This window comes from Carcharodon carcharias, chromosome 21 (genome assembly GCF_017639515.1).
Source record: "Carcharodon carcharias isolate sCarCar2 chromosome 21, sCarCar2.pri, whole genome shotgun sequence".
NCBI classification, from domain to species: Eukaryota; Metazoa; Chordata; class Chondrichthyes; order Lamniformes; family Lamnidae; genus Carcharodon; species Carcharodon carcharias.
This window is the reverse complement of record NC_054487.1, coordinates 24077431-24097397: the sequence shown is the minus strand read 5'-3', so window position 1 is coordinate 24097397 and position 19967 is coordinate 24077431. Positions and strand designations below refer to the sequence as shown.

The following is a 19967-nucleotide window of genomic DNA, read 5'->3' as shown; positions in this document are numbered from 1 at the left end:
TAACACCCTCCTCATTGCTCACATTCCCACTAAGCTTCGTGTCATCAGCAACTTGGAAATATTACATTTGGTTCCCTCATCCAAATCATTGATATATATTGTGAATAGCTGGGGACTAAGCACCAATCACTGCGGTACCCCATTAGTCACCGCCTGCCAATCCGAAAAAGACCCATTTATTCCTACTCTGTTTCTTATCTGCTAACCAATTCTTAATCCATGCCAATATATTACCCCCCAATCCCATGTGCTTTTATTTTTCACACTAACCTCTTATGTGGGACTTATTACCTTCAAGGTCCTGCCTTTTAACTTGCCCCCCTAGCACTTTGAATTCTGACTGAGGTTTACAAGAATGTTGCCAGGGTTGGAAAAGTGTAGCTATGAGGAGAGATTGGATAGGTTGTTTTCCTTAGAACAAAGGAGGCTGAGAGGTGACTTGAATGAGGTGTACAAAATTATGAGGGGAATAGATAGAGTGGACAGGATAAAATTGTTTCCTTTGGTGGAGAATTCTAGAACCAGGGGACATAGATTCAAGATAAGTGGCAGAAGGTGTAGGGGGGACGTGAGGAAGAACTTTTTTATGCAGAGGGTAGTGTGTGTCTGGAATTCGCTGCCCAAGTTGATGGTAGAGGCAGAAACTCTAAACTCTTTGAAAAAGTACCTGGATCTGCACCTTAAGTGCTGTAAGCTGCAGGGCTATGGGCCGGGTGCAGGAAGATAGGATCAGAAAGGGCACCTGGGTGTCCTCGAGCTGGCATGGACAAGATAAGCCGAATGGCCTCCTTCTGTGCTGTAACTTTTCTATGGTTCTATGAGGACCTCAGCTTCTTCCTCTCTATGCTGATTGTTCTGACACAGAACCTAACTTCTCTTCCTCATCCTCCCACAAAATATTCTGCATTCTCTCTGCGATGTCCCTCACCTTAACAACTGGGAGACAGCACACCATATAGGTATCATGTCAACAGCAGCAGAACTGAACGTTCCCTGGATCACACATTCCAGGAGATGGTCACCTCACAACTGAGCAGAGTCCAGATTAGCAGGTAGGCAGAACTGCCCATCTGTCCCCAACTATCAAATCCTCATTACGACTGCATTTCTAAACTTTGCCATACCCCCATTGTGGTTCTTTGTGCCACAGTGTGAGTAAGGCTTTATGTTTCACTCATTCGAGGTGCTGTTAGCTTCACTGGTAATTACTGCCGAGTACTGGTTTTAGAGTGCCACACTCCACGGATCCTTGTACTGTTTTTCTCTTCCTACTGTTCCGGTGGCCATCTACTTGCTAAGAACTCTATTCAGCTGGGGGGGTAGCCACCTCCTGGAACTTATGATCCAGGAAACATTCAGCTACCCAAATGCTCTGCAGTGAACCCAGTTGTCCCATATATTTTGCCTTTCAAGCATTTATGCAATTCCATTTTGAAAGCACTTACTGAATCTGCTTCCACCGCCTTTTCAGGCAGTGCATTGCAGATCATCGTCATAATGCATTAAATATTTCTCAACTCCCCTCTGGTTCTTTTGTTAATTATCTATCAAACATCCTTGTAATTTTGAACATTTCTATCAAATCTCCCATTAACCTTCTCTGCTCAAAGGAGAATAATCTGAGTCTCTAGTCTCTCTACATAACTGAAGTCCCACATTCCTGTCCTTACCTCTCAGCCATGTCGTCCTTCTTGCAACGCTTCAGACTCGTCCTGGGCTTATCCAGAGCTTGTTGGGACCTCTCAGTCTCCGACTCTATTGCCAATCCATTCTTCTCACTACCATCTGACAGATGGGATGCCTCACACTTAGCATCCACTCTCTGCAAGAAAAAATTGCATTCGTGTTGAAGACACTAGGAACTGTTCATCCTCAGGTTGTGCCTAGTTAACAAATTGGCTTTCATTTACCAAAAAGGACATGTTTTATAAAACACCCATAACGTGATAAAATATCCCATGGTGCTTCAGAAATAGTTTCTTTGAACAGCATTTTCTGGTGCCGACCAGAAAGCAGGCTAGGCTTGACCTGGTAACCTGGTATTGTGCAATGAGAATGACCTCAGTGAAAGCATTCCTAGGTAGCAGTGATCACAATATCATTGAATTTTACATTCAGTTTGAGGAGGCAAGAGACGGTCTAAGACTTGTATTTTAAACATAAGGGCAATTATGAGGGCATGAAAGTAGAGTTAGCTAAAGTGAACTGGCAAATGAGGATAAGGGACAGGTCAATAGAAATGCTTGGACAGACATTTATGTGGTTATTTCAGAATACACAGAAAAGATACTCTTTTTGAGAAATGAAATGTATGTATTTATAAAACACCCATAACGTGGTAACCACTATCCGTGGTTAACCAAGAAAGTTAAAGATAGCATCAAACTTAAAGATAGTGCATATCATTGCGCAAAGATGGTTAGCAGGTCAGTAGATTGGGCAAAATATAAAAAGCAACAAAGGATGACTAAAAGATTAAAAAGGAGGGAAAAATTAGAGTATAAGGGGAAGCTAGCTAGAAATATAAAGACAGATAGTAAGAGCTTCTTTAGATATTTTAAAAAAAAGAGTTAACAAATTGAGCATTGGTCTGATAGAAACAGAGTCTAAGGAATTAATAAAGAGATGGCAGATGAATTGAACAGGTATTTTGCATAGGTCTTCACTATAGAGGATACAGGTAACATTCCAGAAATAGCTGTAAATCAGGATACTGAAGGAAGGAAATCAAGAAAATTACAATCACCAGGAAGTGGGACTGAGCAAATTGTTGGAGTTGCGGGCTGATAATTCTCCAGGTCCTGATGGACTTAACTTTAGGGTCTTAAAAGAAGTGGCGAGTGAAATAGTTGATGCATTGGTTTTAATTTTCCAAAATTCCTTAGATTTGGGGAAGGTTCCATTAGACTGGAAGATAGCAAATGTAACTCCTTTATTGAAAAAGGGAGACAGAGAGCAGGAAACCACAGGCCAGTTAGCTTAATATCTGTCATAGGGAAAATGTTAAAAGCTATTATTAAAGATGTTTTGGAAGGACACTTAGAAAAACTCATGGTAACCAGGCAGTCAACATGGTTTTGGTGAGAAGGAAATCATGTTTATCCAATTTATTGGAGATTTTTGAAGCAGACACATGTGTTGTGGATAAAAGGAGAACCAGTGGATGTATTGTACTTAGATTTCCAGAAGGCATTTGATAAGGTGCCACATCAAAGGTTTTTGTGGAAAGTAGAAGCTCATGGTGTAGGGAGTAACATATGACCTAGAAAGAAGATTTGTTCGTGAACAGGAAACAATGTTAGCATAAATCATTTTCTGATTGGCAGGATGTGACGACTGACGTGCCACAGAGATCAGTGCTGGAGCCTCAACGTTTTACAATTTATATAAATAACTTGGGTGAAGGGATATATGGGATGGTGGCCAAATTTGCGGATGACAAAAATAGATAGGAAAATAAGTTGTGATGAGGACAAAAGGAGGCTACAACGGGATATTGATAGGTTAAGCGAGTGGCCAAAGATCTGGCAGATGGAGTATTATGTGGGTAAAGGTGAAATTGTCCATTTTGGAAGGAAGAATAAAAGAGCAGTATATTATCTAAATGGCAAGAGATTGCAGAGCTGAGATACAGAGGGATCTGGGTGCCCTAGTGCATGAAATGCAAAAGGTCAGTATGCGGGTACAGCAGGTAATTAGGAAAGCTCACAGAACATTATCGGTTATTGCAAAGCAAATTAAATATGAAAGTGGGTTATGCTTCAGTTGGTCAGACTGGTCAGACCACATCTGGAGTACTGTACAGTTCCGGTCTCCTTATTTAAGGAAGGATGTAAATGCATTGGAAACAGATCAGAGGAGGTTTACTAGACTAATACCTGGAATGGGAAGGTTGTCTTTTGGGGAAAGGTTAGCCAGGCTAGACTTGTATCCACTGGAATTTAGAAGAGTAAGAGGCAATTAATTGAAACCTTGAAAGATCCTGAGGGGTCTTGACAGGGTGGACATGAAGAGGATGTTTCCTGTTGTGGGAGAATCTAGAACTGGGGTCACTGTTTAAAAATAAGAGGTCACCCATTTAAGACAAAGATGAGGAGAATTTTTTTCTGTGTTCTGAATCTTTCGATCTCTCTTCCTCAGAGAGCAATGGAGGCAGAGTCAATGAATATATTTTTAGGCTAAGGTAGATAGATTCTTGACAAGCAGGGAGGTGAAAGGTTATAAGGGGTAGACAGGAATGTGGAGTTGAGCTTACATTTAGGTTAGTCATGATCTCACTGAATGGCGGAGTAGTCTCGAGGGGCTGAGAGGCCTACTCCTGCTCTAGTTTGTATGTTTGTTATCAAACAAAATTTGACAAGATAAATTAGGTCAGATGAGCACAGGCTTAGTCAAAAAAGTAGTTTTCAAGAAGCGTTTTAAAGGAGGAATGTGAAGTCAAGAAACATCGAGGTTTAGGGTGGGAATTCCAAAGCTTAGGGCCTTGGCAGCTGAAAGCATGGTCACAAATGGTGAAACGATTAAAATCAGGAATAAAGAGACCAGAATTGGAAGAATGCAGGTATCTAGGAGATTTCTGGGACTCAAGATTACGAACGTAATGCCATGGAGGGATCTAAAAACAAGTAGCTTGCCAGTACTCACCATCTAGATTCTCACATGAAGAAAGGCCAATTAGAGACGGAGGACAGCAGGGACCTGTAGAGATCCACAGCAAGATCTGGCACCTTCCAGGAGCAACAGTGAGCGCTCCCACATTAATAGCTTAACTACGAATGCACCATTAATAATGGAATCATTATTTTATTAAACCACATCTATGGCAAAAATGATCGCAGAGAACCAGCATGAACTTTTTTTGTTATTTGTTCAGAGAATATTGGAACCACTGGCAAGGCCAGCATTTATTTACAAACTCGAATTGCCCTTTTGGCGATGGTGGTGATGGTGAACCACATTCTTGCACATGTGGTGCCAGTACACCCACAGTGCTATTATAGGAGAGGGAGTTCAAAGATTTTGATCCAGTGACGATAAAGGAATGCCAATACGTTTCCAAGTAAGGATGCAGTGTGACCTGTGTATAGGCTAAGGCAAGTCTACTGAACCTACTTAAATTTTTTGAGGTGACAACCAAAATGGTAGATAAGGGAATGTTAATAGATGTTATTTACATGGACTTCCAAAATATATGTTCAATAAGGTTGAAAGCCCCACAAGAAACTGTTAACAAAAATAAGAGTGCATGGAATTGAAGGCAACCTATTGAGATGGCTAGGCAATTGATTAGGAGGTAGGAGACAGAGGGTAGGGAAAACGGGTATCTATTCAAATTGGCAGGATGTGACTAATGATGCCACCTCAGGAACTTCCCTTCAGCCTTTCACTCCACCTGCTCTAATTGAGGTAGATGAAGGAAAAAGAAGTGCATATTTAAGTTTGCTGACAACACTAAGCTGGCACAGTGAATGGTGAAATTGGGAGCAGAAAGTTGCAAGAGGATATTGATAAATTGAGTGAGCAAAATCATGGCAAATAGAGTTGAATGTGGGAACTGGGATAGATAAGATTTCTATATGGTGAAGAGAGAGATTTAAGGGTCAAAGTGCAGAAATCACAAAGCTTATGGACAAGTATAAAAAGTAACTAAAAAGGCTAATAGAATGTAGGTCTTTATCTCAAGAGGGCTGGAATACAAAAGGTGCATATTATGTTGCAGCTGTATAAAGCTCTGGCTAGACTGCACCTGGAGTACTGCATTCAGTTCTGGGTACCAAATAAAAACTTAGAAAGGCTAGATTAGGCATGAGTGGGTACAACATAGATTAACTGGAATAATACCAGAGTTACAAAGGTTAATCTAAGATGGCAGGTTCAACAGACCAAACCTATACTTAATTGAATATGGAGGTTTAAGGGTGAATTACTCAAGGCGTTTAAGATAATTAAAGGAATTTGTTAGCATAGAAAGTTACATGATTTAATCTAGTCGGAAAGAGTCCAGAACAAGGGGGCATTACCACTGAACAGCAATGTTCAAATTTGAAGTTGATGTCAGAAAGCACTTCTCACACAAAAGAATCGTGGAAATCAGACACTCTACCACTAAAAAGTAATCGAGGCTGAGAAGTCAGGCAGGGGGCCAACCAAAATTTCAAAACTGAGATCCATGCATTTTTGATAGACAAGGGTATTAAAATTAATGGCGTTGATTTAGAGGTGGAACAGGCTGGAGGGGCTGAATGGCCTATTTCAGTTCCTATGTACCTACTGCAGTCTAGCAATGGACCAGTAAATTGGCATCAAGATAGTTTTAGCCATAGGAACACATTGTTGTCTACACTATCTTCTATTTAGGATGCAGGGTGAATAAGCTTATCGTTCAATGCTACCTATAAGAGGGTATTGGGTATCATCCCTCCCTTGTAAAAGCACATAGCCTTCCAACATTGACAATGTGGAATCACAAGCACAATGTGGAGTCCCACCATTTCTAAATTTTTTAGATGACACAAATTGGAGGAATAGTCAACATGGAGGGGGACTGCAAATATAGCAAAATATTAATACATTTTCAGGTTGGACATATAATTGCCAAATGTATTGTAACATAGATAAGCGTGAGATATTACATTTTGCTAAGAAAAATCACATGCTACTTAGAAAATGAGAATCTAAATGGAGTAGAGGAGCAGAAGGAAGTGCAAGTAGAAATACACAAATCACTGGTTTCTGTGCTGTATATTCTAGATAATTCCTTGTCCTATTGTAGTGTAGCCAAAGTCCCCAAAACAGCGAATCCCACCAGCTATGAGCTCAGTGAAAATCAGCTAATCAAAATGACACACAGGCTCAGGTTACAATCCAGTGGTACATGAATGGACAGAAGATTTGAGCAGGTACCTGCATGCTGCATTTCTTCTCGGCATCAGAGTCAGACAGGTTAGAGGTTCCATCTCTGAGTTCAGTTTTCACACTCTCGAAGAACTCTATAAGAAAGGATGGAGATGAGATTGATTGACTTCTTTTGAGTATGAGTAATCAAGAGATATGGATCGAAGACAGAAAAGCGGATTTGAGGTATCGATCAGCCTTGATCTGACTGAATGGTGGAGTTTGCTCGATGGACTAAATGACATCCTTCTGGTCCTATCTTCGTACGTTCCACAGCCACTATTGTCTTTCATTCACGAGATGGGAGCATCACTGGCTAGGTCAAAAGAGAAGGAATGACTGCATAGTTCCAAGTCAAGATGTTATGTATCTTCCAGCGGAACTTGCAAGTGGTGGTGTTCCCTTGTTCTTTAGGGGGTAAAGTTAGTGGGTTTGGAAAGTGCTGTCAGTGGATCTGAATCTCCCAAAATACTCAGCCCAATAACTTGTATTGTTTTCACAACTTGCAGGTACAGCGAACAGGGTACAATTTTAAAATTTACAGATTGCACGAAACTTGTAAGTGTATTAAATATTGAGGTAAGTAGTAACTGAGTTCAACAGGATGAGACAAACTGGTGGAATAGGTGGACACGTGGCAGATTAAATTCACAGAAAAACACAAGGTGATACATTTTAGTAGATAGAGGAAAGGCAATACATGCTAAGAGAGAGATCTGAGGGTGCTTATGCACAACTCGTTGAAGGTGGCAGGATGGATTAACAAAACTGTTTATGAAGTATATGGGATCCTGGGCTCTATGAATAGAAACACAATACAAAAGCCAAGATATTATGCTAAACCTATATAAGACACTAGTTTGGTCGCAGCTAGAGTACTGCGTTCAATTCTGAGCACCACATTTTGGGAAGAGTATGAAGGCTTCTAAACACAGTACAGAAGAAACTTATTAGAACAGTTCAAGGGCTGAGGGATTACTTACATGGACAGAGTGGGGAAGCAAGAGTTGTTCTCCTTAGGGCAAAGGCATCCAAGAGGAGATTTGATAGTATTTAAAATCATGAAGGTTTTAGATAGAATAAATAAAAATAAAAATAAACTGTTTCCAAGAGCTGAAGGGTTGATTATCAGAAGGTACAGATTTAAGGTCACTGGCAAAAGAGACAAAGGTGGCATGACAAAAATACCTTTTTACATAACAAGTGGTTAGGATTTGGAATGCACTGTCTGATTGGGTAATGGTACAAATTCAGTGATAGCCTTGGATAAATAACTGAAAGAGGAAAAACAATTCGCAAGATGAGGAAACAGTGGAACTAACTGGATTGCTGTTCAAAGAGCCAGCACAGATTTGATGGGCTGAATGGCCTCCTTCTGTACTGTACCATTCTATGATTTTATTAAGAGATGAGGCACAATAATCAGTCAACCTACTACACTCAAAATAACAGAAAATTCTGGAAATATTTAGCGGGCCAGGCAACTTCTCAGGAGAGAGAAAAAGAGTTAATGTTTCAGGTCGATGCCCTTTCATTAGAACTCAAACTCAGTTTTCAGGATTTCCTCAGCTACATCACCAGCCAGTTATCTGCAGCTCTGAGAACACAAACAATCCATTGCATTCACTTGTAGGAAAATCTCTGGATGGACCTCCCAGATTAACTTTCTTGCCTTTCTTCCTTCAGGGAAGGAGAAGCTCTTATTTGATTGCTGTGTGTGTGTGAACCTTGACAGGGAGGTTATTAAACCTTGGAGAACATCAGCACCAAGATCAAATAGAAGTCACTTGGCATTCATTTACACTGAGTCACTCAGGCGAATATCCGGAACATTTGAACTGAGAGGTCAGCTGCTCAATAAAACACATTACAAAGTGCTCTGTTTACATAATCCAATTGGTCCTTAATGATTCCAGGGCTTTTGCTTCCACTCTTTTGCCAGGAGTTCATTCCATGTACTCATCACTTTCTGAATCAGTCCCAACTGTGTTCTTTAATAGTTCAAATCTGTGGTTAACCCATGTCCTAGCTTTACAATTAAATCCAATTTCTGGATTTAACAATGGTGTGCCCCTCAATAAGATTACCACTCAGCCTGGCAAGATGCAGTTTGAGTTTACTCTAGTGGCTCCTTCAACATTTGACTGTCAGCAACCAAACTAGACCCAGTACTCAACGTGATCTAACAAAAACTCAGTACATTTTGATCATTCTTAGTATTCAGGGAGCAGTCTGACAAAGCTCTGGAGTTTGACAATGACCACCAGTACTCAGGTTGCAATCTCCGTACAGCTTGAACATCATTCCCAGTACTCAAGGGTCTGGCTGGCCAAAGTTCTGTACAATTCCATGATTACTCCCAGTATTCCAGGGCCCAGCCGGACTAGAGCTATTTACAGTTCAACCACTAACAGGCACAAATTCAATGTTGAAGGAATGACATGCTCACCATTACTGAGACATGGCTGCAAGACAGTCAGGACGGGGAACTAAATACACCAGGTTCTAAGGTCCACAGGAAGGATAAGGAAAATGGTAGACAAGGAAGAGTAGCCTTAGTGGTTAAGGATGAAATCACTTCAAATGATAAGAGTGGATATAATGAGAGGTAAGCAGGCTATGTAGTCTTTATGGACATAATTAAGAAATAGATTTAAGACGTTAGTGGGAGTGTGTGTAGACCTCTTGATAGCAGCTGTGAAATGGTAGAATGTATAAATGCAGAGATTAGACAATCATGTAGCAAAGGTAGCATGGTTTTAATGTGGGATTGTAAATTTCATGTAGATTGGGATAAGCAAACTCACTCATGTCAGAAATGTAGTAGAATTTCTTGAGTGCATTCTGGTTGTTTTTCTACGACAATATCGTGGAGCCAACAAGGGCTCAAGCCTTATTAGATTTGTTTGAATGAGTAATCAGCTAGATTTAGTTAACAAACTAATACTGCGTAGACATGTATCTAATAGCAATCATAATACGATTGAGTTCAGCATAGCTTTTGAAAGAGAGAAATGTGAAACAGCTAAGATTCTAGATTTAGGTCAGGCCAATTTCAAATCTGTTAATGGATAAAACAACAGATGATCAGTGGAAGTTGTTCAAAATTAAAAAGGTGTGGGAAATGTACATACAATTAAGGATGCTTGTAGAGAAACCTGAGTGAAAGAGGAAGAAATCAAAGTGAGATGGGGCCAATATATTAACTGGCATATGACTTTAAAAGTCCAAGAGCAAAGACAGAAGAGGTGGCTGCAAATCATGAAATGATAACTAGCATCAATCTGGAAAAAATCAGAACAGTGCCGAAAGAAATGGAAAATGGCAAAGCAGTACGACTGGATGAGATACTAGCAGAAGTGTGGGCCTGCCTAGGTGAATATGGGATCCATGTCCTGAACAAACTACTCAACTGTCTTGGGTGAAGATAGAAAATACCAAGGGCACGGAGGCAAAGCACTTTGGTACCAATATTCAAAGGAAAGGGAGAGGCAGTGGCATAGTAGTATGTTCACTGGACTCGTAATCGGGACCCGGGTTCAAATCCCACCATGGCAGATGGTGGAATTTGAATTCAATAAAAAATTGGGCATTAATAATGACCATGAAACCAAGGGAAGGAAATCTGCTGACCTCAACTGCTCTGGCCTACATGTGACTCCAGATCCACAGTAATATGCCCTCTGAAATAGCCTAACAAGCCACTCAGTTGTATCAAACAGCTAAAAAATCAATAAAAAAAGGAGTAAAACCAGACAGACCACCCAGCATTGACACAGGCACCAAGAACGACAATGACAAACCCAGCACCATCCACCCTGCGGAGTCCTCCCTACTAACATCTGGGGCTTGTGCCAAAATTTGGAAAGCTGCCTCTCAGACTAGTCAAACAACTGTCCGACAGTCATACTCACTGCCTCGTGCCGGACAGATCATGTCCCAGACATCACCATCCCTGGATATGCCCTGTCCCACGAATAGGGCAGGCCCGGCAGAGGTGGCAGTACAGTGGTATACAGTTGGGTGGGAGTTGAGCTGGGAGTCCTCAACATCAACTCTGGGCCCCATGCATCAGGCCAAACATGGGCAAGGAAACCTCCTCCTCCTGATTACCAGATACCGTCCCTCCCTCTCGACCTCACCCCTCCCTCCCTCTCCCTTCCCCCACCCACCCTTCAGCTAATGAATCAGTACTCCTTCATGTTGAACATCACTTGGAAGAAACATTGAGGGTGACAAGAGCGCAGAATGTACTCTGGGTGGAGGACTTCAATGTCCATCACCAAGAGTGACTCGGTAACACCACCACAGGCTGAGCTGGCCAAGTCATAAAAGGACATAACTGCTAGACTGGGTCTGCAGCAGGTAGTGAGGGAACCAACAAGAGGGAAAAACATACTTGACCTCATCCTCACCAACCTGCCTGTTGCAGATGCACCCGTCCATGACAGTATGAGTGACTGCCGCACAGTCCTTATGGAGACGAAGTCCCGTCTTCACATTGAGGATACCCTCCATCGTGTTGTGTGGAACTACCACCATGCAAAATGGGATAGATTTCAAACAGGTCTCGCAACCCAAGACTGGGCATCCATGAAGCGCTGCGGGCCAGCAGCAGCAGCAGAATTGTACTGGAACACAATCTGTAAACTCATGGCCTGGCATATCCCCCACACTACCATTATCTACAAACCTTGGTTCAATGAAGAGTGCAGGAGGGCATATAGGGGCAGCACCAGGCAAACCTGAAAATGAGGTGTCAGCCTGGTGAAGCTACAACACAGGACTAGCTGCATGCCAAACTGCATAATCAGCAAGTAACAGACAGAACCAAGCACTTACACAACCAACGGCTCAGATCTAAGCTCTGCAGTCCTGCCACATCCACTGGTGGTGGGCAATTAAACAACTCACTGGAGGAGGCGGCTCTACAAATATCCCCATCCTCAATGATAGGGGAGCCCAGTGCATCAATACAAAAGATAAGGCTGAAGCATTTGCTACAATCTTCAGCCAGAAGTACAGAGTGGATGATGCATCTATCTCCTCCCCAGCAAACCAAATGCCACTCTTCAGCCAATTCAATTCACTCCACATGATATCAAGAAACGGCTGAAGGCAAGGGATACTGAAAAGGCTATGGGGCCTGACAACATTCCGGCAATCGTACTGAAGACTTGTGCTCCAGAACTTGCCGCGCCCCTAGCCAAGCTGTTCCAATACAGCTACAGCACTGGTATCTACCCACCAATGTGGAAAATTGCCCAAGTATGTCCTGTACACTAAAAGGACAAATCCAACCTGGCTAATTACCACCCCATCAGTTTACTCTCGATCATCGGTAAAGAGATGGAAGGGGTCATCAACAGCGCTATCATATGGCACTTGCTTAGCAATAGCCTGCTTTCTGATGCTCAGATTGGGTTCCGCCAAGGCCACTCAGCTCCTGACCTCATTACAGCCTTGCTTCAAACATGGACAAAACAGCTGAACTCCTGAGGTGAGGTGAGAGCAATTGCCCTTGACATCAAGCCAGCATTTGACCGAATGTGGCATCAAGGGGCCCTAGCAAAACTGGAGTCAACAGGAATCAGGGGAAAATCTCTCCACTGGCTGGGGTCCTACCTAGCACAAAAGGAAGATGGTTGCAGTTATTGGTTTAGGGCATCACTCCAGGAGTTCCTCAAAGTAGTGTCCGGGGCCCTATCATTTTCAGCAGCTTCACGAATGACCTTTCTTCCATCATAAGGTCAGAAGTGAGAACATTCGCTGACGATTGCACAACGTTCAGCACCATTCACGACTCCTCAAATACTGAAGCAATCTATGTCCAAATGCAGTAAGATCTGGATAATATCCAGTTTGGGCTGACAAGTGGCAAGTAACATTCACACCACACATGTGCTAGGCAATAACCATCTCCAACAAGAGAGGGTCTAATCATGGCTCCTTGACATTCAATGGCATTACCATCACTGAATCCCTCACTATCAACATCCTGGGGATTACCATTGACCAGAAACTGAACTGGACTAGCCATAAAAATACTGTGGCTACAATAGCAGGTCAGATGCTCGGAATCCTGCAGCGAGTAACTCATCTCCTGACTCCCCAAAGCCTGTCCACCAACTACAAGGCACAAATCAGGAGTGTGATGGAATATTCTCCACTTGCCTGGATGAGTGCAACTCCATCAACTCTCAAGAAGCTTGATATCACCCAGGACAAAGCAGCCCACTTGATTAGCACCCCATCCACAAACATTCATTCCCTCCACCACCAACACACTGCAGCAACATTATGTACCATTTACAAGATGCACTGCAGAAACTCACCAAGGCTCCTTCGACAGCACCTTCCAAACCCAGAACCATTACCATCTCGAAGGACAAGGACAGCAGATAGATGGGAACACCACCGCCTGGAAGCTCCCCTCCAAGTCACTCACCATCCTGACTTGGAAATATATTGCCATTCTTTCACTGTCACTAGGTCAAAATCCTGGAACTCCCTCCTTAACAGCACTGTGGGTGTACTTACACCACATGGACTGCAGTGATTCAAAAATGCAGCTCAGCACCACCTTCTCAAGGGCAATTAGAGATGGGCAATAAATACTGGCCCAGCCAGCGAAGCCCACATCCCATAAATGAATTTAAACTCAAGATTGCAAAAACAATGAGGAATTAAAGCGTACCATGCCAGGAATAAAAAGGATGTGATAACTGGGCACATAGAAAATAATGGTGAGACTGGGCACACTCAACAGTGGAGTTTTTGAGGATGCAATTAGCAGTATAGATATGGGAGAACCAGTGGATGTGCTGTATTTGGAGTTTCAGAAAGCTTTTGATAAAGTCTCACACATGAGGTTAGTAAGTAAAATTAGAGCACAATGGACTGGGGGAAAATATACTGGAATGGACTGAGGACTGGTTAACAGACAGAAAACAAGGTGGTGATATAGTGGTCTTGTCACTGACTTGATATTCCAGAGACCCAGGGTAATGCTCTGGGGATCCGGTTCGAATCCCACCATGGGAAAAAAATCTGGAATTAAAAGTCTAACGGTGACCATTGCCGATTGTCGTAAAAATCCATGTGATTCACTAATGTCCTTTATGGAAGGAAATCTGCCGTCCTTACCTGGTCTGGCCTACATGTGACTCCAGACCCACAGCAATGTGGTTGACTCTTAAATGCCCTCTAAACAAGGGCAATTAGGGATGGGCAATAAATGCTGGCCTAGCCAGCTATGCCCACATCCCATGAACAAATATTTTAAAAATGGATCATGGTTCTATGGTTCATTCTCAGGTTGGCAGGCTGTGACTAGTGCGGTACCATCAGGATCAGTGCTTGGCCCCAGCTGTTCATAATCTATGTCAATGATTTGGATGTGGGGACCACAAATGTAATAGTTTCAAGTTTGCTAATAACATAAAACTTGGTGGGAATGGGAGTTCTGAGGAGGTTACAAAGAGGCATCAAGGGGATTTAGACAGACTGAGTGGGCAGGAACATGGCAGATGGAATACAATGTGGAAAAATGTGAAGTTATTCACTTTGGTAAGAAAAACAGAAAGGCAGAGTGTTTTGTAAATTAGGAAGCGTTGATATTGAGAGACCCCTGGGTGTTCTTGTTCATAAGTCACTGAAAGCTAACATGCAGGCACAAAAAGCAATTAGGAAGGCAAATAGTATGTTGCCCTTTATTGCAAAAGGATTTAAGTAGAGTAAGCAAGTCTTGCTGCAGTTGTATAGAGCCTTGGTGAGACCACATCTGGAGTATTGTGTACCGTTTTGGTCTCCCTGTGTAAGGAAGGATATACTTGCCACAGAGGGAGCGCAACAAAGGTTCACCAGACTAATCCCTGGGGGCAGGGTAGGATCATCATATGAGGAGAGATTGAGGAAACTGGGCCTGTAGCCTCTACAGTTTAGAAGAATCACTAGTGATCTCACTGAAGTGCACAAAATTCTTACAGCGTTCAACAGGGTAGATGCAAAGATGCTTCCCTGGCTGGGGGTCTAGAACCAGGGGACAATCTCGGAATAAGAGGCAAGCCATTCAGGACAGGGATGAGGAGGAACTACTTCAGAGGGTGGTGATTCTTTGGAATTCCCTACCCCAGAGGAGTAGACTCAGTCAATGAGTATGTTCAAAGCAGAGGTCAATAGATTTCTAAATACCAATGACAACAAGGCAGGAAGTGGAGGAAGATAGGTAGATCAGCCATGGTCCAGTTAATTGGTGGAGCAGGCTCAAAGGGCTTAATGGCCTACTCCTGAATTCCTATGTGGTTTGATTGTTAGAGATCAAAGGAAGGCCTAGATTGTTTTCCTAATAATAAGGTAAGAAATAGTATTGAAGACTTGTGTTCCAAACTATCCACACCCCTAGACAAGCTGTTCCAGTACAGCTACAATATTGGCATCTACCTGGCAACATGGAAAATATCCCAGGTATATCCTGTCCACAAAATGCAGCTCAAATCCAGCCCAGCCAATTACTCTCAGTCTACTCTTGATTATCAACAACGTCATCAACAGTGCTATCATGCGGCGATTACTCAACAATAACCACTCAGTTTGGGTCCCACCAGGGATACTCGGCTCCTGACCTCACTACACCCTTGGACCAAACATGGACAAAAGAGCTAAACTCCAGAGGTGAGGTGACAGTGACTGCCTTTGACATCAAGGCTGAACTTGACCAACTGTGGCACCAAGAAGCCCTAGCAAAACTGGAGTCAATGGGAATCAGGGGGGAAACTCTCCACTGGTTGGAGTCATACCTACACAAAAGAAAGATGGCTGTGGTTGTTGGAGGTCAGTCATCTCAGTTCCAGGGCATCACTGCCACAGGGTAGTTTCCAGGGCCCAACCATCTTCAGTTGCTTCTTCAATGATTTTTCTTCCATCATAATGTCAGAAGTGGGGATGTTCACTGATGATTGCACAATGTCCAGCACCATTCATGACTCCTCAGATACTGAGGCAGTCCATATCAAAATGCAGCAAGACTTGGACAATATCCAGGCTTGGGCTGATAAGTGGCAAGTAAAATTCACACCACACAAGTGCCAGGAAATGACCATCTCTAATAAAAGAGAATCTAACCATCTCCCCTTGACATTCAACAGCATTACCACCACTGAAACCCCACTTTCAACATTCTGGGGGTTACCGTCGAGCAGAAACTGAACTGGATTAGCCATATAAATACTGTGGCTACAACAGCAGGTCAGAGGTTGGAAATTCTGTCGGGAGTAACTCACCTCCTGACTCCCTAAAGCCTGTCCACCACCTACTAGATACAAGTCAGCAGTGCGATGGGATGCGCTCCACTTGCCTGGGTGAGTGCAGCTCCAACATCACAAGCAGCTCAGCACCAACCTGGACAAATCAGCCCACTTGGTTGCATTCCATCCACTACCTTCAACATCCACTCCCTCCACCATCGACGCACAGTGGCAGCAGTGTGTACCATCTACAAGATGCACTGCAGGAATTCACCAAGGCTCCTTCAACAGCACCTTTCAAACCTGCGACCTCCATCACCTAAAAGGACAAAGGCAGCAGATAAATGGGAACACCATCGCATGTAAGTTTCCTCCCAAATCTCGACACTCTGACTTGAAACTGTATCGCCGTTACTTCACTGTCGCTGAGCCAAAATCCTGAAACTCCCTCCCAAACTGCAACACAGGCAGCAGCAGTTCAAGAAGGCAGCTCACCACCACCTTCTCAAGGGCAATAGAGGGGATGGGCAATAAATGCTGACATAACAAGTGTATGCCCACATCTCATGTGCAAATTAAAAAAGGTGCAAAGTACTTAGAGAATCATAGCATAGTTACAGCGCAGAAGCAGGCCTCTCGGCCCATCTTGTCTATATTTCACCTAGCGCGTTCTCCTGCCTTCTCCATGTAACTCTGCGGATTATTTGAAAAAAAAAAATACACCTAATTCCATCCTGAATGTCTCGATTGAATCCGCCTCCACCACACTCTCGGGCAGTGCATTCCAGATCCTAACCATTTGCTGTATGAAAAATCTTATCCTTATTTCCCTTTTATTTCCTGTGCCCTCTCATTCTCAGCCCTTTCATGAGTAGGAACACCTTCTCCCTATCTACTCTGTCCAGACTCCTGAAGAATTTGAGTAGCTCTACAAAATCTCCTCTCTTCTCCAAGAAAGGAGCCCAAACTTTGCCAATCTTACTTCATAACTGAAGCTCCTCATCCCTGGAACCATTTTCATAAACCTCTTCTACATGCTTTCCAATGCCTTCACATCCTTCCTAAAGTGCCCAGAACTGTACACAATATTCCAGGTCTAAATAGTGCCTTATACAAGTTCATCATAACATTCTTTGCTCTTGTACTCTATGCGCCTATTAATGAAGGCCAGAATGCTGTATGCTTTAACAACTGCTCTCTCCACCTGTCCTGCCACCTTTAATGACTTATGCACATACACACCCAGGTCCCTCTGCTCCTGCACACTCTTTAGAGTCGTACCCTTTATTTATACTGTCCCTCCATGATCTTCCTACCAAAATGCATCACCTCACATTTCTCTGCATTGAACTTCCTCTGCCCCTATCTGCCCATTCCACAAACTTCTCTATGTCCTTTTGAAGTTCTGCACTGTCCTCCTCTCAGTTTACAATGCTTCCAAGTTTTGCAGTGTCTGCAAATTTGGAAAATGTGCCCTGTACACCAAGGTTTAGGTTATTAATGTGCCAGGAAAAGCAAGAATCCCAATACCGACAACTGGAGAACTCCACTACAAATCTTCCTCTAGCCTGAAAAACATTCATTAACCATTACTCTGTTTCCTGTCAGCCAATTTTCTTTCCATTTTTCTACTGTCAGTTTTATTCCATGGGCCATAACTTTGCTCACAAGTCTGCTGTGTGACACTGTATCAAATGCCTTTTGGCAGTCCACATACACCATATCAACAGCATTACCCTCTCTGTTACCTCTTTGAAACACTCCAAGTTAGTTAAACATTTTTCCCTTAAGAAATCCATGCTGGCTTTCCTTAACTAACCCTTAAGTAGCCCATGCGACTACTGATTCTGCCCTGAATTATAGTTTCTGGAAGTTTCCCCACCACTAAAGTGACTGGTCTGTAGTTGTTAGGTTTAACATTACACATTTTTTTGAACAAGGACGTAATGTTTGCAATTCTCCAGTTCTCAGGCACCACCCCAGAGTCTACAGAAGACTGAAAAATTATGGCTAGTGCCTCCACTATTTCCACTCTCATTTCCCTCAGTATCCTTGGGTGCGTCGCATCCAGTCCCAGTGCTTTATCCACTAAGTACAGACTATCTATCTAATTTTGTTTTACTCATTCATGGGATGTGGGCACCACTGGCTCAGCCAGCATTTATTGCCCATCCTTAATTGCCCTTGAGAAGGTGGTGATGAGCTGTCTTCTTGAACTGCTGGTGTCCACGTAGTGTATGTACACCCACAGTGCTGTTAGGGAGTTTCAGGATTTGGACTCAGTAACAGTCAAGGAACGGCAAAATATTCCCAAATCAGGATGGTGTGTTGCTTGGAAGGGGGATTCAAGGTGGTGGTGTTCCCATGCATCTGCTGCTCTTGTCCTTCTAGATGGGAGTGATTGTGGGTTTGGAAGGTGCTGTCTAATGCCACTTCCTTAATAATTTTAAATCCTTCTAGTGTATTAATTACCTTATCTTTTACCATGGCCTGGGTAGCATCATCATCCTTGGTAAAAGATGCAAAGTATTCATTTAATACCTCAGCAAAACCCTCTGCCTTCATGTGTAAATCCCCTTTTTGGCGTAGTCTATCGGCCACTAACTAGTGGGAAGGATATAGAGGAACAAATTTGCAAGGAAATTGGAGAGGTGCAAGAATTATAGAGGAGTCCTAAAGGGGGACTTTAGCTATCCAAACATAGGCTTGGATAATGGTTGTGTAAAGGGCAGAGAGGGAAAAGAGTTCCTAGTGTGTTCAGGAGAATTAGAGCCCTACTCTTCTTTTTACCACCTTTTCACTATTTATATCTGTATAGAAAACTTTGGGATTCTCTTTTGTGTTAGCTGCCAGCCTCTTTTCATAATCCCACTTTGCTTATTTGCTTTTTCACCTCACCTGAATACCTGAACCAGGTATCCAGCCTGGTTCTTAGTTGCATTTTCTACCTGACACTTTTCATAAGCACACTTTTCTTCCTTTATCTTAATTTCTACCTCCTTTTTTCATCCAGAGAGCTCCTAATTTCTTTGCTTTACCTTTCGAGGGAATATACGTTGCCTGTGCCTGAGCCATCTCTTCGTTGAAGGTAGCCCATTGTTCAGCTACCATTATTTCTGCCAACCTTTGGCTCCAAATTATTTTGCTCAGACCCATTCTTATCTCATTGAAGTTGGCTTTTCCCAGTTAATTATTCTTACTCTGGATGATTCTTTGCCCTTTTCTGTAGTTATCCTAAACCTTATGATACAACAATCACTGTCCCCTAAATGGTCTCCCGCTGATCTATTTAACCCACCTCATTTCCCAAGAAACAAGTCCAGCAGTGCCTTCTTTCTTGTTGGACTGGATATAATGAAGAAAATTCTCCTGAACACACTAGGAACTCTTTCCCCTCTCTGCCCTTTACACAACCACTATCCAAGCCTATATTTGGATAGCTAAAGTCCCCCATTAGGACTCTATAATTCTTGCACCTCTCCAATTTCTTTGCAAATTTGTTCCTCTACATCCTTCTCACTAGTTAGTGGCCTATAGACTACACCAAGCAATGTAATTACACCTTTTTTTATTCTTTAGCTAGCCAAATCAATTATGTCCTTGATCCCTCTGATCGCTACAATGTTCTCTTTAACCAATACCATCACCCTTCCCCCTTTTCTTCCTTTCCTATCTTTCCTGAGCACCTCGTTTCCAGGAATATTTAACACCCAGTCCTGCCGTTCCTTTGAGCCAGGTCTCTGTTACTGCCACAACATTGTAATTCCACATGGCAATTGACACCTGTAGCTCATCAATCTTATTTACCACACTTCAGACATTCACATA

At 42.8% G+C, this 19967-nt stretch overlaps 1 protein-coding gene across 7 annotated transcripts in view; it reads right to left on the bottom strand.

Annotated features, from left to right (window-relative positions):
* The window catches only part of kdm7aa (lysine (K)-specific demethylase 7Aa), a 117733-nt gene that overhangs the window by 28471 nt on the left and 69295 nt on the right, over positions 1–19967 (bottom strand). For all 7 annotated transcript variants that reach the window (XM_041216197.1, XM_041216201.1, XM_041216202.1 and 4 more), the window contains 2 exons: positions 6904–6989; positions 1671–1822 (listed from right to left, as the gene is read on the bottom strand). In XM_041216197.1, the coding sequence (XP_041072131.1) occupies positions 1671–1822; positions 6904–6989 (238 nt within the window). The remainder of the gene's footprint in view (positions 1–1670; positions 1823–6903; positions 6990–19967) is intronic.